This window comes from Mastigoproctus giganteus, chromosome 6, assembly GCF_048544385.1.
Source record: "Mastigoproctus giganteus isolate SK-2022 chromosome 6, ASM4854438v1, whole genome shotgun sequence".
NCBI lineage: Eukaryota > Metazoa > Arthropoda > Arachnida > Uropygi > Thelyphonidae > Mastigoproctus > Mastigoproctus giganteus.
The window spans coordinates 75,300,345-75,324,844 of record NC_143580.1 but is presented as its reverse complement, the minus strand read 5'-3'; the positions used below and the strand labels follow the sequence as shown (position 1 = coordinate 75,324,844).

Here is a 24,500-nt window from a genome sequence, read left to right as displayed (position 1 = left end):
GCCTTTCTGGGTAAGAGCACCCCTTTGTTCCCCTCACCAGTCTTGTTGCCCTTCACTTTACTCGTTCTAGCAACTCTACATTCTTCCTAAAATGAGGCCTCCAGACCTGTATGCAGTACTCAAGGTGTGGCTTGACCACTGCCTTATACAAGGGGATAATCACAAGGCGATAAACATGTGCCTTTACCTTTGACTACTGTAACACCTTTCTTCATCTTCCAATTGACAATTGCTTGATCACTACCTGACAAAAGTTTGCGTCCTTTAAGCCCTGTGATGTCATCTGATTTGTGAGTAATGATGAGGTAGAATATTGTTGCCCCTAGTAACATGCTGGGGATCTAGTTTATTTCAAATTTTCCCAGTGATGAGTTTTCGTCCCACTTATTCCAATCACTCTGAAGTACACTGAAGTCAGTCACCCGTAATAAGACATTAGCGTTTGCTTTTCCATTCCACCTGCATGTATAGACTCCTGTCACTCTTCAGTCATCCGGTCTATAGATTACTCTCATCATATCTTTGCTTCCAACTAACTCACCACACAGAGATTCTATGCTGACAGAAGTAACTTCAGACTCAGCGAAAGTTCTTTTCTCGCTGGGGATGCTTTTGATAAGAAGCATCATCCCACCACCCCCTCTATCTTTCCTAAATACATTATAAATACCGTAGTGGAACTTGTCATCCCCAATTTCCGAGTGGCACTACGTTTCTGTTAACCCTATTGGGTCAGCAATAATTGTCTTTAACAGGAGTTCAAATTCAGCCTTTTTATTGATAACACTCCTGACATTATTCTAGACAGTTAAGACCAAGTAATCCTCTATAGTTTCCCACCGTGACACACCCCTTGAAGTTGTTTAGTTTTATTTCCCTTCATTTTAAACTTTGCAACAATCAGAACATCTTACCAACATCGGCTTCACTAACCTCATGATTTTGTTTTGTTTGTGGCAAACAAACAAGAATTCATGAGGTGAGTGAAACCATTACTTTGACCCATATCATCAGATAAACGAGGATCTAAATTGCCCTTCTCACCCCTAGCTAGCAGTAAAATTATTTTGAATTACAAGATGATAATGTAAAAATTACAAGAAGCAGCCGTTAAATAGCTAGTGTAAGTGTATTAAAAAAATGAAACCCAGAGCAGTATTATTATTGTGGTTATCTTATTTTGTTGCCGTCTCCTTATTGGAGGTTGGCGATAACCACGTTGTACCTCTGTCTGTCTCGGGCGAGATGAAAAAGATCCTCAGCTGATCTGCCGGTCCAGTTGCATATGTTTTCCAGCCACAAGAGTTTCCTCCTCCCCGCTGCTCTTTCTCTCTATTCCCCCCCCCCCATAAACTGTGGTTATTTTCCTCTAGCAAAACAGGCAAATCGACCAGAGAACACACGCAATTTACAGATAAATAAATAAATAAATATTCATTTATTGCAAATACAGTAAGCCCTTCACAGCACATGGCTAGGGGCAGATAATAATACAAAGGGAATAACATAAAATAATCGAATATATATACATAACAGATTTCATACAGACATAAACAATGACTAGGAATTATAGTTATGTGTTAAAAAATAATTTGCAGAACAGGACATTTGACTTTCATTTGCAATTATTAGGTTGGATTATTTTTCTTCATTTTATCGGAGATCTGACTCCTGTAGGCTTCAGAATTGATTAACCTGTTGCAATCAATGTTGTGATGATTTATGTAATGAATTACGGATGACCCTAATATAATAATAATAAATAAAAATTTCCCTCTATTTCTTGGAGCAGTTTATATTTCTCATTTCTAAGCATGTGTCCCAGGTAGTCAGTTTTCCCTCTCTTCACTAAACTCAACAGTTCACGTTTTTCCCTGCTCTTTTCGAGACTTCAATGTTGGTTATTTTGTCTGACCAAGATATTTTTAGCATGCGTCTGTAGATCCACATTTCAAAGGCCTCAATTCTGTTTCTGCTAGGTGTTTTCAGAGTCCAAGTTTCAACTCCTTATAATAGATGTACTACACATAGCACCTAACGAATTTCAGCCTGATTGACAGAGCTAGAACTTCGTTAAACAGCATTATTCTGTATTTTGTAAAGGCATTTCTCGCAACCTCTATTCTTGCCTTTATTTCTGCTTCCGGATCTAGATTAGCATTTAGCCAACTACTAAGGTATTTAAAACGAGTCACTCTGTCTATTGAAGCTGCATTCAATAATAGCTGGACTTGAATTACTGGAGTTTTACTCATGATCATGTAATTTGTCTTGTTGACATTGATTATTAAACACATATCATTACATTTATTGTTAATACAGTACAAAAGCAATTGAAGGTCTTCTATATTTTCTTTGAAAGTATCGTCAGCGTATCTTATGTTATTCGACAGCTGACCATTTATTTTAATTCCTTCTTTCCTTTCTCACTATGCATTTTTGAAAATAACTTCAGAATAGACGTTAAATAGAATGCGCAAGAGTATGCAAAGCTGCCTTGCTCCTCTTTTTATATTGATTTCATCAGTTTCACCCTTTCCAACACTTCTTCAACAATCAGTGGCTGTTTGACTCCAGTAAATTTATTTGATAAGTCTGATGTCCCGTCCATTAAGGTCTAGCTTTTTAAGTGCTTCTACAGGGTGTCTCAGAAATATTGGTACAAACGTTTAGGGGAGGTAAAAAGGTAAAGTGCAGCCGTTATCAACCCACTGCAGGATGGAAGCCCCCTCAACAGTTCATGCTGAAGGAAATGGACCATAATCTGCCACGCTGGTCCAGTGCGGGTTGGCAGATCGACCGTATTCAGCAGTCAGGGGCTTGAACCCCGGTCTACTCAAAGAGCGTGCGCTACTGCACTCTCGCTCCTGACCACTCTGCTACGGAGGCCTAGGGGAGGTAGATAACATCTAAAGGAATGTGAATCGCATAGGAACCCATAACCGGAAACGTCACGGGAAAGTAGTAGCAGAGGCACAAGAAGCAGAAATGACACAAGACAGTAATTAGTGGCAAACATTTATTTGACATAAAATATTAACAATGGAGTACGAGATGGATGCATTTCATGATGTTACAACAGATGCCTCAAGGTTCCACCATGAGACACGATGCATGCGTGACACCGACGCAGCATGGATTGGCGGACACGGTCGAACACATCTGGAGTTTCTTTGACAGTACCAGCAGCACAGACGAGTCTCGCTACGAGATCCATTTCCGTCTCTACAGGCGATTCGTACACGATAGATTTGACGGCCCCCCCACAGAAAGAAATCAAGGTTTGATAAATCAGGTGAGCGTGGGGGCCAGGCAACGGGTCCACCACGGCCAGTCCATCGACGCCCAAAACGCCTGTTCAAATAGTCACGAACACGCCTTCCATAATGGGCAGGCGCCCCGTCATGTTGAAACCAAATGTTGCGTCTCACATTTGCTGGAACATCGTCAAGTAAGGCTGGTAGAACTTGTTAAAGGGCGCCTCCGTAGCCAGGTGGGCGGGAGCAGCAGTGCGTAGCGCGCGCTTCTTGATAGACCGGGGTTCGAGCCTGTGACTACCAAATACGGAGGATGCGGAAAGGTCAGGGAATGACCACCGCATATCCCGGAGCAACATGGCCTTAGTTGCTAATGCTCCTAAAAACCAAATAACAACAACAACATAACAACATTAGACAGCAGGTGGTCTCTAGTGAGAGCATGCAGACAATTCAGTTGTTAAAATGTTCGTTCGATATGAGCGATGAAATCAGTGTACCACATTGCAATTTCCACAGCAACTCGTTTCAAAGGCAAGTTTGTTCTGCTGTGAGAATTGAGACTATTGCATTATCCATGCAGTTTAAATCTTGCTACAAAGGACAAATGAATGTACAAGAAAAACATGATAAATGTTCAGATGGTAATATGCAGCTCTTAACCTGCTCAACCCACCAAATATACCTCTCAAAAATCCAGGCATTTTTAAAATCCGGCACCTCTCAATCGCCGAGTGTGCCAGATTTTGAAGTGTACTGTATATGCAATAAATTCACCGCGAATATATTAGGCTTATGTGCACTGTCCTGCCAATAGTTATGGGACACTTATGATTGCGAAGACATTGTGTTCATAACCATAAAGCTATAAAGAGAAATTAACAGCGTGTTGGCTCAATTTTGGTTGTTGTGTGATTGCTTTAGTGCGTCGTGACAGACTTTGCTAATTTCTGAAAGAAAACTGATACTATGGAAAGATCGTATTGTGTTCCACTCCTGCTTTAAGACAACCTTAACATCCACTAACGAAACGTTTGTCTTAGATTTGCCCTAATTTCGGATTCCAGGTTGTTTCCAAAGATGTTTAGTTGGATTGTAGTCGGTGCGTGCTATTACTCAGGAATTAAATTAATTCCCGAGTAGCGCACAGACATTTTTACTACATGATGATCAGCTGTCATTCCCTGCTGTCATCGTTCGGCATCCACGTTTGAAATAAATTCCTGGTTAACCGTTCATCGCGTTTAATAGACCAAAATATTTGCACATTTCGTTGTTCGCCCAGTTTCTTGCTGTTGTTGTTGTTTGGAGCATTAGCAACTAAGGCTATTTTGCTCCGGGATATGCGGTGGTCATTCCCTGACCTTTCTACATCCTCTGTATTTGGTGGTGACGGGCTCGAACCCCGGTCTAATCAAGAAGCGTGTGCTACGCACTGCTGCTCCTTCCTACCTGGCTACGGAGGTGCCTCCAGTTTCTTGCAGTCAGCAGGTTGTTTAATGACTTTTAGTAGGATATGTATATACTGGCTTAAATACATATGATACATTTAAAACTGTGATAGATCGGGGAAAAAAAAACAGAGGAGTTAATGTTATGAAAAGAACTGCTTTAATGTCAGAGATTATGTCGCTGCACAATCTCTGAGACTGTTTTCAATTGTGTCCATGGTATAATATAGTATATTTACCTACGATCCGGTAAAAGAAACATCTTCACATATGGATTCCTCGAGTGGTGACCCCCTCTAGGTGGAAGTTCCTTGGCACAGAGAATGGTGACAACAAGCTGAAGAGTTTGTGAGTCATACCATAACTTTACCTGTGGGCAACAATTTAAATATTCAGTATATTTCGCTAGGGAATATGTATAAGTAATTTACATTGTCTTATTAATTATGAACGACTCTAGTTGATTATTTAGTTTTTACGCCAAGGCAACTAAGGCTCTGAGTCATCAGTATACTATGTCTATAATTTGAGTGATTCTTTGGTAAGTTATACTGTTTTTTTCGGTACGAAATATGATTTGGTACGGGAAAAAAAAAAACATAAAAGTTCCTTTCGTCGCAAATTCCCTTTCCACAACGATATGGAAATGCAGCTCATAATCACCTGTCCTGGCTGCATGGGCTAGAAGGAAAATTAATACAAAGAACGGAAAAAACGAGATGAAGGACGAAAAGGGGAATTAAATGACTGAATGAGAATAAGTCGTCTGAAGAGAATAAATAAAAAATTAATAGAAAAGAAGACTCGAAATTCAAGTATTAGTAGAGGTGTTCGCCGAGCATTTGAATAAATTTCTTAGTAAGAGCATCATACCTATTTCTCAAAAATTTAAACCTTTGTGGCAGTTACCCATTAAATGGAATTCTCTTAAGACTGCTGTGGCAAACTTTCTTCTGATTATAGTATATGAAGGATGCTAAAAAATCGTGGCTAAATTACAAATAAGGAGTTTTGAAGCATTTAATAGTTGTATTCGCTCAGAATACTCTTCCGCGTCATGTGCAACTCGATCCCAAACATATGAGAGACTTCTCGTACCATAGATCGGTATTGGTATTATTGAGAAGTAGCGAAGGAGTGAGCTGTTGCTCGCAGTATGCCTTGTGTTATTCGCGAACATCAACCTCTAAGTGCCACATTAATATTACGTGGAATAAATCTATCATATGAATGACTTCCGTTGTCATTTTATTTATTTCGTATGATGTGATCAATACACGAAGGAACCAGTTTTTTCTTGCTTCCTTCGTGTATCGTGGCCGGGATATCCAACCAACTGGTTGGTTCGGCACCATCGTGATATCCAGCCCGAGGCGGGAATCGAACCCGCGACCTTTGGGTTGCCAGGCAGGCACTTTACCTACCCGACTAGACCGGTCGACATTAATGCAGTGCGACTTGAGTAGCATAGTGGTTACGTTTACAGCCGTTCTTCACCATGATAAAAGGCCTGGGTCCCAATCCCGTCTTGACTGCAGGAACTTTTATAGACTTTCGACATCCTGACGAAGTTATTCGGTGTCAGGCGAAAAGGGATCATGGTTTCTTCCTTGATCATTCCCAAAAAGAGGCATATTACCATAGGACTCATGGATAGGATGCTGGGAATTCTACCAATGACACGTTATGCTGATGTCCTGCGGGTTTAGGTGCTTACGTGCTCATTCTAAAAAGCAGAATAACTGTGATTTGTAATGAACAATCACTGCATTCATATATTTGTCATATAAATAGCCACAGTACCTGTCTCGGTGTTTTTTCTGAACGTAGGCGAGGGGAGGCTAGAAGTTGCTGGATTGTTAAGAATTGTATATCATACTGACATTCTGTGAGATTCAGAAAGCTGTTCGAAGCGGCTCCACTTTATTTCCAAGGTACATTTTTCGTTCCAGCGGCCTCAACTAAAATAACATTTTGCCATCTGGTGCTTTCACTTTCTTTGTTTATTGACTTTCTTTTACTATTCGCTCCGTTTCTCTATTGACAAAGTCTATATTTCCTGCCAGCTTGGAGAAAATTTCCAGTTAGTGTGTTATGCGAACACCACTGTCACAGATGGCTTTAGTGTTCGCACAACACACTTAGTTCGGAAATTTTCTCCAAACAGGGAGTAAACCTAGACTTTGTCTACAGAGCAACAGAGCGAATAGTGAATTCCTTGGCTCGTCGCTGTACAGAATGCGTTTTCATTCCGTCTGGACACAAGTTTCTGTGAACACAATGGCGTCGCTGAAATCATCGGTGTGCCTTAACAAACTGTGGTTAATCGATTCAAGTTGCAGATCCTGCATAATCATCTGCCGCCTAAATACAGTAAGTGTGCTGTTCAACACAGATTATGCGGAGGAGTCTTCTGTATGAGCCTCTAAAAATCTACTGTATGCTTGATTCATGTATTGCAGTAAATCTGTGTGCGTTCAGAATCATTGAACTCCATACATAAATTTCTTAAAAGGTTAAGAGTTACCCCTATTTTCCTCCATTTTTAATCAGATTTAGACATAGGACATATTGAGCCTTGATTGTTCTTGGTTTATAGATAACATTACTGCAAATAGCGAAATTCACCAATCCAACCTAATTTATTCTACTCAAGCCTCAGACTGGTACAACGGTGCCACTATGTCTTGAAAATGTTTCTTTCGTAGAATTACTGTACAGCTGTATTCTCATATATTACGTTTCATTCGTATTATAATGAGAAAAAGCGCAAAATAAATTAAAAAAACAAAAAGAATTAATGAACCATCTAATAATATTGCACACATACAGTATATCACTTGATATTTTTCTGATATTCTGAAATAAATAATAAAATGATGAATAAGAATAAGCTGGCACGTACCTGGTATGAATAAACATTTTATTAGTTAGCTATTTACTTTTTTATGTTTTATTATTTTTTACCATTCAGGACTCGAAAGCTATTTTTTAAATTTTATGTTGTACGTACAACTTGATTTAGTTGCCATCTGATATCAAGAAATAAAATAAGCGTAAACAATAAGCTTTTATCGTTATGGCTTACAGCTTTTCCAGGTACTCCTTTTTTTTCGTCCCCCCCCCCTTTTTTTTCTCTCTTTCATTACTTCTTCTGTAGGGTTTTCCCTACAGAAGTAACCAAACAGCAATGACTGCTTGAATACTTCTGTGGCTGTTTGAATAAAAGAAAAATGGCTACGGGGTTCTGAATGGTAATCTCTGTAATTGTTCCGAATCGCATATATGTGTGTATGGCTTTTTTCCCTCTTCTTATTTGGACCTAGCGTATGCTTCTGATACACTAGTATTATTGTGCTACACATTTAATTAGGATTGTCAGCGTTAAGCTTAGTTTATATTAACGCATTTCCTTCAATTAAATAGGTGAAGTTGCTCAGTGTGCGAAAAAATCCTATCTTGCTTAGAAAGCAGATAATATAATATAACCTATAATATAACTTTGCTCTTCACAGTAACCTAGACTTAAGCTGCTACCTGTATCCTTCCTCCAACGGAAATAGAATGAGTCCTTATCCTTGCGGTCTCCGGAGAATCCGGTGAAGTGACAGTAACACTTGGTCTTCGGTCCCAGTGTTTGCGTGGATTATTTTCTGTAAGATAGTCGATAAATATTGTTAGAATATTACATGATATGGCTATTATATCTTATACATCTATATGCTACCTTGTGTATTATCATATGAGAAAATGTTACACAGTAGTTAAGGAGGATGATATTAATATTTGATATGGTAACACTATGATAATTAATATTTGCTGCGTAATGTACTGCAAATGGAATGGTATAACATGGTGTGCTACGTCGTGTTTTTCCATTGCAAGCCTAGTACCTTTCTTTATTAGAATGAATGAGTATATCGGTGAAATATTAATATCTTAGAACTGTAAGTCCTTATTTTTATCCTTCCAGCATTTAAATTTGTCATGTTCTGAATGCGGCAAAATTAGTCAGCTGTAAAGGTATTTAATAGGGTTTATTTTTAAGTCCTAACTCTTATTGAACTTAAAATACCTCCTGGAAATAGCTCGTATTCATTTACTTATTTATTTAAACATTCATATAAACCGGGAATAGAGTTTCTAAATTACATTCCACATCAACAACTTTTTCATTTAACAAAATACTTAAGACAGAATGGAATCTCCAACTCTTGTATGCAGAATACAAATAAGAATCAGTGCAGCGGCATTTATAGTATATCACAAACAGTTTAAAATGTACTTATTAGTTACTGAACTGATCACATACAAAAATACAATATTCTATTTTTTATTTGTTATAAATAATAACATATAATAAACGAATGGCACTGGAACACATTGAACATTTTGTCCACTGAATAAAATTTCGGGAAGAAGTCGCCCCTTAATATTTTGTTTCCTCCCATGAACGATGCGAGAGGCAAAAATATTACAGAATTTATATTTCATTTAAAATACCATGCTTGTATATTCTGCAAATGCGCCTGTTTTAAATTGTTGATTGCACTTTGTGCAGCGCGGACTCATTCGACTGATTAGAGTAATAAATGTTTGAGTTGGAATTCTTTGTGGTTGAAGTACTGATATCGCCGTTTTTATTTCCCCCTATTCATGATTTTCATTTATTATTATACAGTATTATTGTTTTTAATTTATTGTTATTTTTTTTTCTGCGCATAAGCTTACTGATTTAGTCATTCAGTTGAATTACTGCGCTCAACTGGTGAATGTTTTTTTTTTTTTTGCGTAGCCAGTGGCTTCGTCTTTTTATCACGCTAAGGTTCAGTAATTTCACTGCACTGTAATTTTACATTGCTAATGAACCATTTTGTGTTGTGCTTTGGTTTCAGTGGTTTCATGCTCAATAAAACAATGAATAAAATTATTCATTAGTGTAAAAGAAAAAGTCAAGCGTCACAAGTTGTCTTTAGCCTTTAGGTTCAATGAAAAACAACTATAGCTCTTCAAAATTCATGAAATAAATTTCGATGTATTTCATGAATTTAGAGAGAACAGAGAAAACTGACGGAGGGTGGGTGGAACTCATGGATTTTGGTTTACATGACTCTTTTTCATGTGTGTGCTTTTATTTAGTTATTCTTCCAGTAATATTTTTAGAGAGAGACTGAAGCTGTAAATACTTCTCTACAGGAGAAAAATTTATCGTTTCAGCAAGAAAACAATAAAATTAATTTTCTAATAGAATCACTGAAAAATTTTCTTGAAATATTTGAAGATATATGGTTAACAGTTATAGAGCAAAGTAAGCAAAATGTTGTTGCTTCCTTCACTATGTGGCTAATACCAATATTAATACTAAATATGCCAGTATTTATATATGCATTATCTAGCAAATAGTTCTCTGCTGCTATATACAGGGTTATTCAGGAGGAATAGTAAATATTTTGGGAGGTTATACTATCGATTAATCTGAGTGAAAAAAAGTTCATATAAACATATGTCCAATTCTCAATGGATAAAGAGATACAACTCCCTGAATCAGATATGACCAAGAAGTAGTTACAACCTGACGCTGTTTGGTGTTAGAAGTGTTGTTAAGAATGCCACACATCTTCACACGTGCTGAATATGCCGAAATGGTATTTGTCTACGGTTTTTGTAGTGGAAATGCTACTGCTGATGTAGAGAATACCGTCGACGGTTTCCTAACCGCAGAATACCGGATTCAAGAGCGTTTATACCAAATTGCGTGAGACTGGTTCAGTTCCCGGCGCTCATATTTCTTCTGAACGTGCAAGTGAACAAAATTGGAGGAAATAGAACACATTCTTCAGTCGATAGAACGTAGTCCTACTGTTAGCACACGAAAAATTTCTATGCGTATTCGTGTTACAAAGACAAGAGTATGGCGAACATTACGTGAGCACGGCTTGTATCCATTTCACATACATCAGGTGCAATACTTTCAACCAGGAGACGACGCCCACCGATTGGAATTTTGTTGTTGTTGTTATTTGGTTTTTAGGAGCATTAGCAACTAAGGCCATATTGCGCCGGGATATGCGGCGGTCATTCCCTGACCTTTCCGCATCTTCCATATTTGGTGGTGACGGGCTCGAACCCCGGTCTAATCAAGAAGCGTGTGCTAATGCACCGCTGCTCCTTCCCACCTGGCTACGGAGGCGCCGATCGGAATTTTGTCGGTGGGTAAATGCTAATCGCCGATTAATTCCAATTACTTGGAGCCTGAGCAGCGATAGCACCCTACTGCTATCCTTTCCTCTATTCGGCGCAGGGTATGGTACCCTCGTGCGGGATGGAAACAACTTTTTTTTTTTTTCACACACTGGTCATCGCTCCTTTCACTTCCCGGCTGGGGTGCGGGATCAAAAAAAAATATATTTTTTTATACTTCAAAAATTATTTATTTTATTTTATTTGTTTTATTATTATTTTTATTTTTTTCTCTTTCGCGCTTTCTTTGCTCTGGGCTGGGGCTTCCCAGGTCAGGTCAGCAACCCCTTCCCCCTTCTCTCTCTCTCTCTTTTTTTCTCTCACTCAATTATCCTGGATTGGGACTCCACTGGGCGGGGGAGAGTCCTCTTCCTCCTCCCTTCACCTTGCACTTATTTTCTTTTCCTCCCTGGGAGACTCAGTCCCCAGGGAGGAAGGCGAGCAGATAGTAGGGAAGGCCTTGCCTTCCCGCATCTAGGGACGAGTACCTGGAAGCGTTTTTTTTTTTTTTTTTTTTTTTTATGTAAACCGAGAGGTATTAGAACCCATAGTACTTAGTACCGTGCTTGGGTTGGAAGTTGAGAAGACCAAAGAAGATATTTGTTGATATTGAACTTCAACTTCTGTAGACTGTAATTTTCAGGAAATACGTATGAAGGAAGGTTGTTCTAGAAAACGGCATTTGAATGAATAAACGTGGAAGATGAAAAGTTGGTTCTGTGGGTTTGAAGTTGGACAGTAAATGGAAGTTGGCTGATGGCTGCACGTGTTCGAACTGTTTTGAAAGAGAGCTGAAATTAGAGGCCAATTCAGAAGAACAGTGCCCATGGAAGTATCTGTAGAAGAGGCATGCAGCAGAAACAGTATATCTATGAGACAGCGAGTAGCTTGAGAGAGAGGTTTTGGGGGCACCACCCCAAATATGGGAACAATATTCCATGGCAGGGCGGATTTGCGATTTATACAGAGTGAGCAGCTGTTTGGAAGAAAAGTAACGCCGAGAGCGAAAGAGAAAACCAAGTTTTTTAGATGCAGAGGAAGCAATATTTGTAATGTGCTTGTGCCAAGAGAGATTAGTTAGAAGTCAGGGTAATCCCCAAAAGAGATATATCATTTTGCCTAGAAATCGGAGTGTCACTGAAGATAAGCATAGGAGCAGAAGAATCCTTTTTGCGAGATATAAGAAAAGACTGAGTTTTAGAAGGGTTGAAATCACCTAAGTTGTCTTTGCCCCACTGGAGAATTACCTGAAGATCGGCATTTAAGGAATTGGTAGCAGATTTTCGAGAAGTTAAAGCTGATTGAGCAGGGCAAGGTTTCTCGAAATGGAAAGTGGAATGCAATGTGCTATCATCGGCAAAACTATGGATAGGATTTCCAGTCAATGGAAGAAGGTCATTAATATAAAAGAGGAAAAGAGTGGGGGAAAGAACTGAACCTTGGGGGACCGGCATTAGTCGAGAAGTTAGAAGACAGAGAGCCATCTACCATCACCCTCAGTGAGCGATCAGAGAGAAAACTGGATAACCAATTACAAAAAACAGTTGGCAAACCATAAGATGGAAGCTTGTTTAGAAGATCTTTATGCCAGACACGATCGAAAGCCTTTGAGATGTCAAGAGCAACTACTTGTGTTTCACCGAACCTTTCCATTGAATTAGTCCATAAATGGGTAACATAAGCCAGAATATCACCAGTGGATCGACACTGACGGAATCCATACTGGCGATCGTTGATCAGACGGAAGGTTCCTAGGTAGTTTAAGAGTTGGTGGTTAATTAATTTCTCCATTTCTTTAGAAAATGTAGAAGTAATTGCAATGGGACGATAATTGGATGGGAGAGATTTGTCACCCTTTTTAAGAACTGGCTGGATATGAGCAAATTTCCAAGCAGAAGGAAAAAAAAAACACCTTTGGAAATAAGAAAATGAAAAAAAGGCGACATAGAACAGGAGTAAGTTCGGGAGCACAGGTTTTGAGAACAAGCGGAGAAATACCATCGGGACCTGGAGCTTTCTTAGCATCAAGATTCGTCAAAATCCTTTGGCATCTTTTTGACGGAAGACCACAGGAGGAATTGAATGGAGGGTGTTGGGAACGGTGGGAGCTGTTTTACCAAGATCATTTATACATGAGGTGGAAGAAAAATGGGATGCTAGCAGGTCAGCTTTATCCTTGGCTGAAGTGACAACAGAACCATCTGGTTTGGACAGAGGTGGGAGCAAAGATGGACAAAAGTTGCGGCCAATAGCTTTGGCAAGAGACCAGAATGCTCGGCTACCATTAGGGCAAGAAGCAAGTTTTCTACTCTTAGCCTGTTCAAACTCTAGTTTGGACTGATTAATAACTGCTTTACAATTGTTGCGAGCTTTGGTGTAGGCCGAAAATGAAACTGAAGAATTAGAAACAAGCCAATTACGATATGCAATATCTTCTCTTGAACAGCCTTAACACATTTATTGGAAAACCAAGATTTAGATAAAGGACGAGATTTTAAAGAGTGTGGAATAAAGGATTCCATTCCTGCAAGAATAATTTCACTGACACGATCTGAGCAAACGTTGACATAAGTTTTGAAACAGTAATCCGACCAAGGAAAAGAAGAAAACAAATCTCGCAGGTCATCCCATTTTGCATTCTTGTAATGCCAAACAACACGAGGTTGGGAACAGCCATGAGATAAAGGCTCCATTGGAGAAGAGACAATCACCAAGTTGTGATCTGAAGTGTCTGAAGGACCTCTCACTTCGACTGTGTACTTAGAAGGGTTGTTTGTGAGAAAAAGATCTAGCGTGTTGGCTGTATGATTAGGATTGTCCGGTATTCTTGTAGGTAAGTGAACAATCTGTGTAAGGTCATTAGTAATTGCAAAAGCCTCAGCATCTCGACCAGCTGGGTCGGTGTGACTAGAAAACGGAAGCCAGCTGGAGTTGTGAACATAGTGGCATAGTGTTTTGTGGAAGGCGCCACTGGTGGTTTCCTACATCTGCACCATGGTACTTTGTGAAGAATTACAGAATCTCTGTAAAAGCCAGAAAAAATGTAGTGTCTGGTTTGTGACAGTAGTTCTATGTTCTGTTGTTCTATCTCTGGCTGCTTAGCCGCAGGACCCTTAAGGGAACCCCATGTTGCCCGCCACCACCACTGGGATGTGAGTCAGGCTGCCCATTATACTCTGGCTGGCTTCCGCCAGGGTTGCCTGAGTTTCCTGACGAAGACCAAATAAAAAAATAAATAATAGTAAATTAATTAATTTTAAAAAAATAATAAATACATAAATAAATAATATAAAAAAATAATAATAAATAAATAAAAAATAAAAAAAGTAAATAAAGTAACAGATTAAAAAAAAAAAAAGAAGAGAGGATTGGAGGGGGAATGAATTTAGGTGGCTTGACAGGGGAGAATAAATCCACCTTAGTTTAGGCGAAGTATAGGAAAGGGTGTGGGTTTAAAAGTCACAGGGGACAGGCGCCCATGTGTAATTGCCAATGGAATAGTGCCTGTGGATCTCGCACTGTGGTCAGTGCCAGCAGTCCCGCACCTAGATCGGTGCCAGCAGTATATCCTACCCATTTCGGGTTTGCGATGACTTTTAAATCCCGCACTCCGAGGAGTGCCAGCATCCTGCACCTTGGATGGTGCCTGCAATAGATCCTACCCTATTAGGGTTAGCATGATCATGTCTGTGTTGTTCTGGGGGGGATGGAGAGTTATCCCACGCCGGTCCGGTTTAGTTCTTGGGCTCTGAGTTCTGCAATCTTAGCTCGCCTAAGTGCAAATGTTTCCTGCGCGTAGGTGGTTATAGCCTTATAGATATCTTCTTCGAGTAGCAGAGTGAATTCTTGATTCCGACGGTTTCTCTGTATTGTGGTGAGGAATTTAAGCCTAATGTTATCGTAGCTGGGGCACTCATACATGAGGTGCCCCCAGGACTCCTCTTCGCCGCAGTGGCAACGTGGATCATTCTCTATTCCCATGGCGGTCAGTTTTTGTTGGAAGGATCCATGGCCGGTGATGATAAAGGTCACATGGAGGCCAGGCGAGAACCAGGGTGGAGGTTCTGGGTGAGTTGAACTTATAGATGTTAGGAATTAAAATCACCAAGGAAAATTACCTCACTGTTAGGAAAGTTGGACTGGAGAAAGTCAGGCAAGTTGCAAAGAGAGGAAGTCAAAGAGCGCCAAGTGATTAGTAGAATTGGGAGAACGGTAGAGACAACAGATGAATTTAACACAATGAGGTAGAGAAATTTTAAGCCAGAGAAGATCAAAGAGAAGAGATTACAAATTTCAAAGTCTGACAGGGAATATCAGATCGGACATATGCACAAGTACCACCTTTGAGGCGAAAGGAATCATATAGCAAATAATTTGGGCATTGAGATGAGCAATAGTTGAATCAACTGATAACTGAGATCCTGTCAGAAAAAGTACATGGTGTTTGGCACACTGCAAGTGGAAATGGACATCATTGAGATTAGAATTGAGACCACGTATATTTGTGAAATGAATTAGGAAGTGTTTGGGAGGTTTAGATCTTTTTGCAGATAAGCTTGCTCTATTAGTTTGACAATTCATGGCGTATTCAATGGTAAGAAAAAGTGGGTGGGACATGCTATATGAAGTAATGAAATTTTTGGATAATTTTGGAAATTTTTGTACATGGTAAGAACATACCCAGATCCTTGAAATAACGTGGCCTCGACAATGCCCCCCGCATACACACTACTCGGACTCCCTCCAGTCACTATCTGACAGAGTAGAAGTAGCAAGATTATACACTAGCTGATCCGGAAGCCTCCTAAAGAGTTACCAATAGGCTCGGTCCGGTGTACTAACTAGCGGCCGGCCTGCGAACACCGTTTTAGAGTGTACCCTTGAAATTTAAGGAATATTGGATCTCGCCACGATGTTCATCATAACCTGAAAAGTCATCAATTGTCGGTTGTGCGGATGAATGCGGTTTCAAGGTGGCCAAAACATAACACCACACTACAGAACACACACAAGCTCAGAGACAATTTTTTTCTGTTCTATCATTTTCTCCCATGCGGGATGAAAATTACCCCCCCTTCTCTTACCTTCCTCTTCCACTATCCCGTTCAACTGACACGGGACTCTGGTCTTGTGCGGGATGAACAGGTTTTTTTACTACATGACACACTGGTCTTACCTTGACATAGTCTAAACACTGAACAGAGCAACGAGGCGGAGATGAACATTTGTTCCAGGAGCCGCCCATACAAAACCACAAATACAAATACGCAATACTGTTCACCGATGAAGCTACTTTCACCCGTGACAGTATCAACAACACCCGTAACTCTCATAGGTGGTCAGACGAAAATCGACATGCCACTGTAGAAACAAATTTTCAACATCGCTTCTCTGTTAACGAGTGGTGCGTTATCATCGACAATCAGTTGAGTGGGCCTGTTGTGTTACAAAACAGGGCCCATTTACCTAGAATTTCTGCAAAACGAACTTCCACAAGTATTGGAGGATATTCCCTTGGCTACAAGGATTAGTATGTACTTTCAGCATGACGGATCTCCTGCACATTATACCCATCTGATGATACAATATCTAAATCGAACTTTCCCTGAAGAATGGATTTGCCGTGGTGGTCCTGTTCATTGGCCACCAACGTCAAAAGACCTCACTCGGTTAGATTTGTGTTTGTGGTGATTGATTAAAAGCGTAGTATACAAAGAAAAGGTGAATACAAGAGACGAATTGCTTGCTCGCATTTTGGATGCTGCTGCCCTCATAATGGAACGCAAGACGACCTCAGAAGAACAACTCGCCATAATACCAGAAGAGTTGCAAAGTGCATTGTGGTTGGCGGTGGGATTTTCAAACAATTATTGTGAACTATAAAAAGTTTTTACAGTTCACAATAATTGTTATTTGTGTTTTGTATCATTCAAAAAGTCAATAAATACAAACAATAAGTCATTGATCGTTCTTTAATACCTCTCATAATGGCTTTGTGCGCGCCAGTTTCAAACAGCTGTATCTCCGTATCCACTGAGAATTGGACACATGTTTATGTGAACTGTTTACTCAGAATAATCGATACTATAACCTCCCAAAATATTTACTCTTTCTCCTGAATCACCCTGTTTACTAAATACACATAATGGAATCAGCATACCTTGAACTGATTTTGGCTCTTTATTTCCGTTATACCATTTAGAAAAGTACGTGTATTAGTGGTATTATAATTCATGCATTTTAAGAAAGCGCTAACTTTTGTAGGAAATACCATTACATTATATCTACGAGAGTAGGATATGTATTGAAAATTGAGAATTCCGTGTGTTAAGCTAAATAGTGAAAGAAGAGGAACAGTAAGTATTGGCTGTATTTCTAACGGAATTATACGGAAGAAATCTAAAATAAAATGTCTTTGGATGACTATTCTTAGGTACAAGATAAGTTGTAATGCGTGTCTTGCGAAGCCAGTATCATAGGCCTTGTTAATAAATATTGTGCCGACATATTACTACTACTACACCTTTGAACACGTCTAGAAGTAGAGTGCTTTCATTGGTGCAACCTGTTTTTCTTTCGATAGGATCGCTGCGTGAGTTTTCTTAAAGAAGCAAACAAACGCAAATTTATTAGCACTAGGATGAAAATTAAGCTTCCTCTGTCTTTTTACGGTCGAACCCTGTCAATGACAGGATTCGACCGTAAACGTTCCTTCCGTCAATGATGCAAGGAACTTTTATGGGCGTTTTTCACTCCTTGACTCAGTTAGTTGGTGTCAGGGCCGATAGCAAGCCCCCCCCCCCCCCTTCCTGACTCGGAAACTCGGATTTTTCGTAAAAATAGACAAGTTCGACCAGAGAACACGTCTGCGTGTGTGTGTGTGTGGCATTTTTATTCTGGAACATTCCATCACCATCTCGGCTAATAATCTGGATTAGGTTGTTTTCGAATAAGTACCGCGGCAGCTAAGGCATCACTTTAAGGCCACGAGGCATCACTTCACTGTGTCTCTAAACTGCGTCTATTGTATGTACAGATAGTTTAATTTAGGGAATGAGAAACCTGAGTTTAGGGAAAAAAAATCGAATAAGATAAGTGTAAAAGTACCTGAATACTGATATCTTTCGCATGTTATCCACATAAAAAATAATTTAAAAATATGAGTAGTATGCTCAGAACAAAATCATACCTCTTGAAAAGAGCTCCGAAGTTATTTCTCCAATAGGATGTCGTAGGGGCTTGTCATTAAGATCCATCCTTCCCAGATCGCTGTAATGGATTATAAGAAAACAAAACAAAGTTAATGATCTCATTTTTCTTGTGGATATCAAAGTGAGGATTTTATCAATAAAGGTATTAGCATAAGTCATAGAATGGAATTCTTGAACTATTTTTCTGTTTTTAAAGTCGTTTCATGTTTCCGTCAGTTATCCCTACATTAGCGAACTTTTTTTTCGAGTTGTCGTATTCTTTTTATGTGGTTTTGATAAATATTACTATTGTCACAAAAGTGAATAAATCAATTAATACATTTTAAAAATTAATTACCAAAACAATGCTATATTGAAGTAAAATATTTGATTGTAGAGAGTCAGTTGGTCAATTCAAGATGGTGTTATGTGATTAGCTACAAAAGCTCACCACGGCAGGGACTGACGTGCATAGCTTTCAATTCCTTTCATGACGTTACTTTATCATTTGCAACATCTGAAGCTAGTTGCTCTCACTTCACACTGCTGTCTAGGAAATAAAGTTCGGGCAGTTAAGTAAGCAAATCCCTATTCATCTCCAGAAAACAAAGTAACTTGAATGTCTTCAGTAGGATTTCAAATAATTGCATTATAAACACTGACTTCAAAAAATGAATAAATTAATATATTTCTTTTTTTCCTCAATATGGGCCACGCAGATCAGAGGAGTACACAATTTCATCGTAGCGCATTTTAATGCAGCAGATATGGCAGACCAACCGATAACAGTCGGTGGTGCATTTTTTTTATGTCAGCGTACAGATTTGACTCTCAATGCTTACCCCTAAAGATGTACGTTATCCCAGGACCACAGATAACCCTAAAGAAAGAAAAATTAAAATGATATTAATAATTATTTACTTACTCTGGAAAGAGTTTTTATTTTACTCTATGAAGTCTTGCTGATGATATCAACTTAAACTGAAACAAAGTAGAGTGTTCTAAGGTAAGACTGCGCACGTTTCGCACTGAACCTAGAAAAAGATTAAAGATTTGGGTGAACATATACCGAATGGCCACTTTATTATATACGCTACCAATTTTATGAAATGGATTGCGCCGTCAGTAACGGCATCACGCGTTCGTAGCATGCGATAATAAAGCTGGTGGGCAGATACGTACTGATGCTGTATATCTGTAATTCAGTGCTAGAATGGGCATTATGAAAAATTTAAGTGACTTTGATATAGAAGGAATGGCAGTCGGCGCCAGATGCACAGGTATGAGTATCTTGGAAACTGCAATCCTGCTGGGGTTTTTACGAAAGACTTTCCCAGGTGTATCGAGATTTGTCCAATAATCAAATATCATCCAGCCAACAGCGATTCTGTGGACGGAAACAGCTCGTTCATATGAGAGTACAACGGTGGCTGACAAGCCTTTTGCTGGGTATCAGAGAGAGAGAGAGAGAGAGTTATAATAACAAAATCTCGTAGCAAAAGATGCATTTCAGAACACAAAACTCATTGTACCTTGTCAGATGGGATATCGCAGCCAACAACCGAATCGAGTTCCACTCTGGTCAGCAAAAACAAGATAATACGGTGTTCAGGAACAACACACTAAGATAGTGGAAGATTGGAAAAATGTTGAGTGCTCTGACGAATCGCGGTTCTTGCTGTTCCATGCTGATGTGTAGGCCGTGGTGAGCATGTGCTTGAAGGTTCTCCTGAAAGTTTGCATTTTTAAATGGTTTTGTCAAGCTATTTAATGGTGATTTTTCGTCTACCGGGGACTAAACTCACAGAGGTCCTCCAGGTCTGGTCTCGCCGCATCGGGTCATCAGATTGAGGTATTTTTTTTATAATTTTTATCACCTTTGACAAAGAAAGTAAGTCACTCTCACCAGCTCCATTTGTGGACAAGGTCAGCACAGTCCCCACTGAGTGTTTCCGCTCCGTGCTTAATGCTAGAATTACATTGATAAGTAGCTGTTCCATTGCTGAACAAGTGTCTTGGATGTCCGCCTCAGGGCTCACTTTCGAAGTGTTTACCTTCTTGTGTTTACTCCGTCCACCCTAAAAGCGAGCTTTCACCTTAGTTAATTTCGTCATGGACGAAAATTTGGTGTACACTGGATGTTAGGCCTAATCAGATTGAAAATTCATATCCTCTTTTCTCATTAAAAAATCTGGAAGGAAAAAAATACATAAATAACTGTGTTATCTGGGGGGAAAAAAAGATTTGATTCAACTGGACAGACTTCAAGACGGTTTACCACCCCTGCCCACTTCTTCACGGGCTGATGACGATAGTTTCCATAGACCTTCCTGCTTCTATAGACAAAGACAATGCAGGATTATCTGCTAATTCTAAGTCTCCTCAACCGAATGAATCTGCTGAGATTGCTGATCAATCCCAGTCTAATCCAAACATTGGTGTATGTGCAGAACAGGTTTTTGCATTAAGATCTACTCTCTCTCTGACATCATCTCTGATGGCGGTAGACTAACTAAACGAGTTAAAACGGACATCCAAGACGCTTTGTCAACGATGGAGCAGCTACTTACCAATGTAATTCTAGAAAACGAGCGTTTGAAATCTAGGCTGGAGGAAAAATAATTTCAATTGAATAAATTACAGGAAAAGTATAGTAGACCTTCTGGTTCTCCTCCTTCTACTTTGTCCCCCCACCTATGTCGTATGTACAAGCGACACAACTCTATACTGCAACACGAAGTATTGCTACCAAACAGAGAATAACAACTAAGCCTTCACAGCAGCAGCAGCCTGTGATTTTAATTAAGGCTCAGGAGAGCAGCATCTTTTCTACCAGCGAGGAGGTCAGACATGAAATAAAAACAAAACTGACTTCTGATATTGAAATTTCAGGACGTGAAAATAAAGTATATGAGAAAAATAAGGGCGAATAGAGTTCTTATTGATACGGCCACGCATCAGGATCTGGAGAAGATTAGGAACTGTTATAGACTGCGAGAGTGCGGTCTTAATCCGGAGACATCTAGGAAATTAGGCCCTACTGTCGTAATATATGATATACACAAAGACGTAAAAATAGGTGATATAGTGGACTATCTTTCACAAGAACTTGAAAGATCACACCTGAGTAGGTCAAAGATCAAATAAAGCCGCGTTAATCTACGAAGCCTAAACCAAATAAGTCAAGTGTGAATTGGATTCTTGAGGTCTCACTTAATATTCGCAAGACTCTTATCTGTTCTCAGGATATATCTCGATTGCACCTCACATACAGTGAAAGATTACACCATTGTTTCCAGGTGTTTTAAATGCCTGGGATATGGCCACTCTGCAAGAGTTTGTACTCAGGAGCAGAAAACCTGTGGGCATTGTGGACTTGTGGGTCATAATTTTGGTGACTACCCAAATAAAGATAAACCGCCAGAGTGTCCAAATTGTAATAAGAGGAAAAGAAATTGTGCGCATTCATTTAGGGATTTGAAATGTCCTAATTATTTAAAAGTCGTTGATATGATTAGGGCAAAGACCTCGTGTGGATAGGACACCAACAATAGGTACTGTTTCATGAAGTTAAAATTACTCTAAACTTAAATTCTTACAACTGAATTGCCAGCGGTCAATTTCAGTTATGAATGATCTAACCACTATTGCAGAGCATTCCGTATAGGTTCTTGCTCTTCAAGAACCTTATTTATATAAAGGTTTGGTTAAGCGTTTACCTATACGTTATCGGATTATACAGTCCAACCTTATCACGGTAGGGACTGGCGAAAATGCTCGACGATGGATCTAGGCTTCAATCGTGATTACAGATCCAACCCTGACTGTTACAAAGATTCCTAGTTTGTGTTCTACGCATGCTGTGTGTATGCTTGGCCAGATTTATATGGTCTCACTTTATTGCCAGTGCTCACAGTACCAAGATTCCGCAGAGATAGGGGGAACCCCTGGTTGCTCTCAGACAACTAGCAGTACCAGGATTCCATTCGACCTTTCGTCGATCGTCCGGATGCAACATTACCATCCCTTAGGGATAAACAGGTTATCGTTTTTATGGATGCGAATGCAGAGTCCTCCTTGTGGAACAGCCCGCAGACAGATCAAAAAGGAGAGTTGCTGGAGGACCTTACTCTTTCGCAATGTTTAAGAATTCTGAATACTTCTGGACATCATTCGACTTGTGTAACACCTCAAGGACATTCTTACATCGATGTGATTCTTGTTACCTGGTCCATTGCCTCTAAGGTTAGTGACTGGAAATCACTCACAAGCTGGTCCACTAGCGACCATAATGTAATTACTTTCTGTTTGAGTGCTGACATCTCTAGAACTAGATCGGATACAACTGATAACCCTAGGTATCATACACAATCTGCCAAATGGCAAATTTTTGAGTTACCTCAAGGAGTCTCTTTCATCGCACCATCCATCTGAATGTTATGGAAACTTTCTGTTGATGACCAGGTTAATTTCATTCTGGACAAAATACTACAGGCGTAAAATTTGCATTTTACTTCTTTACCAAGTCTCATCAATTCATGAGACATTCATTTAGATCTAAGCCTTGAACAGTATTTCTTATTTACTAATAAAAGTCTACTAGCTTCTATGAATGCTTCTCATTTAAAATTGTCTGTTGTTAACAACATCAGTTGGTTCCGCTGCATAGAATTTTAAAACTGTCTGAGACCACTGCAGTCACCATTACCCTTTACTCTTGATGGTAGTTACATCTTTAAGTAAATTCCACATCAATATATGATGATCACTGCTACCCAGTGAGTATTTTACCTGTAGATTCTTAAAGCATGAAGAAGATTCGCTGCTAATAAACCGATCAAGAGTACTGCTTCTTCTTGTTGCCTCTCTAACATGCTGCTGTAGAAAACAGTCAAGAAGTAATTAAAAAAAAAAAAAGTCTTGCTGTTGTGTGAGTGGGCAATCTACAAATTCCAGTCAACACCTGGAAAGTTAAAATTTCCCATTATAAGACATTTTCATTTAAGGTACACTGTATTGCTCTATATAATTGTTTGGTATATTCATCCCAGTCATTAGGTCTATAGCTCTGTCCAATAATTTTCGTTTTCCCAGTGCTAATGTCACACCAAACTGACTCAAAATTGCACTGGCCACCCATGTCAGGGTCGATTGGATGCACTGCTTTAGATTTACAAAACTTCTTAACTAAGAACATAACCCCATCCCTTTTCTGATCTGTCTATCCTTCCGGTGTACTTGGAGCGTCCCAGTAAATGTATAGTAGATGGCTCGTCTCCTTCCGCTAAGGAAAGGCGTTGTGGGGGTCATCCAGATGAGTACCCCCTCTAGTGGCTAAGAGGCGAGCCAGTATGGCCGCCGTTAAGTGTGGATGGACGTTTTCCGCGCTCCTGAATTTTGTCCATGAATTTGTGGTAACAGTGCCTACTGGTTTTTGAAAAGTGTACTCTTTAGTAGAACTACTACTGTGGATCTCTGAGTGAGAAACTTTTGCTTATTACTGGGAATTTTTCAGGTTATTTACGTTTTTTTATCTATATCCTTTGTTGCCAGACCGTACTGGTCACCATACGGCTGACAGCAGGGCTAGAGAGAGGCAATTATAATGTGGTTGCCACGCAAATACCCTGCACTTGACTTGGGAGGCTTGTGTGACAACGAAATATATACCCCCTTGTGACAACGGAATGTGTAGTATTCTCCTCCGGCGCAGGGATTAGTGAGTTGACATCTACTCCTTCAGCTGTGATCTTGACTGCTGCATTTCACTAATGTCCACCTGAAGGCACTATACAGAGTTATTTGCCTTTCCCCTCCTACCTGCCAGTGGGGGAAGAGCCCAAAACGTCGCCTGTTGATTATAGGGCAACAAATAATGGACTTGTGGTTTGAATCCTTCAGCAGCTCTTGGAGCCTTTAATAAAGTAATACAACTAGGAACTGCTAATTCGGACAACTTCGTTAATCCGGAAACTTTACAAAATGGAAAATGAAATTGTGGAAATAACCCCAAATGACTCACAAAACCAATCTGAGGAAGTCATGATGGAATATACTCCAATTGAAAGAGTTGATGACCCTGAAGAACAAAGACGGGAGACCACAAAATGGAAGAATAGAAGAAGAATGGACCCAAAATTGGACCGGGAAACACGCAGCACTAGTGAAGCCAAGGAACCGCCAGAGCAGCACAAAGGTATCGAAGACCAAAGGCAGGGGGACAAACCCCCCCATTGTACCCTACCCTTCCCCAGGGGATAGTTCTCGAGCAGGCCTTGATCTTACGAACAGAGTTAGAGACCATTACGAAAGACAATAGCAGTAGAATATCCTCCATGCTAAGAGCAGAGATTGTCCTACGA

The 24,500-nt window shown here is 39.7% G+C and overlaps 1 protein-coding gene across 2 annotated transcripts in view; it reads right to left on the bottom strand.

Annotated features, from left to right (window-relative positions):
• The window catches only part of LOC150084414 (regulating synaptic membrane exocytosis protein 2-like), a 547,165-nt gene that overhangs the window by 176,660 nt on the left and 346,005 nt on the right, over positions 1 to 24,500 (bottom strand). For both annotated transcript variants that reach the window (XM_090376052.1, XM_090376053.1), the window contains exons 7-9: positions 18,138 to 18,217; positions 8,246 to 8,361; positions 4,948 to 5,078 (exon numbers count right to left, since the gene is read on the bottom strand). In XM_090376052.1, coding sequence (XP_090232178.1) covers positions 4,948 to 5,078; positions 8,246 to 8,361; positions 18,138 to 18,217 — 327 coding nt within the window. The remainder of the gene's footprint in view (positions 1 to 4,947; positions 5,079 to 8,245; positions 8,362 to 18,137; positions 18,218 to 24,500) is intronic.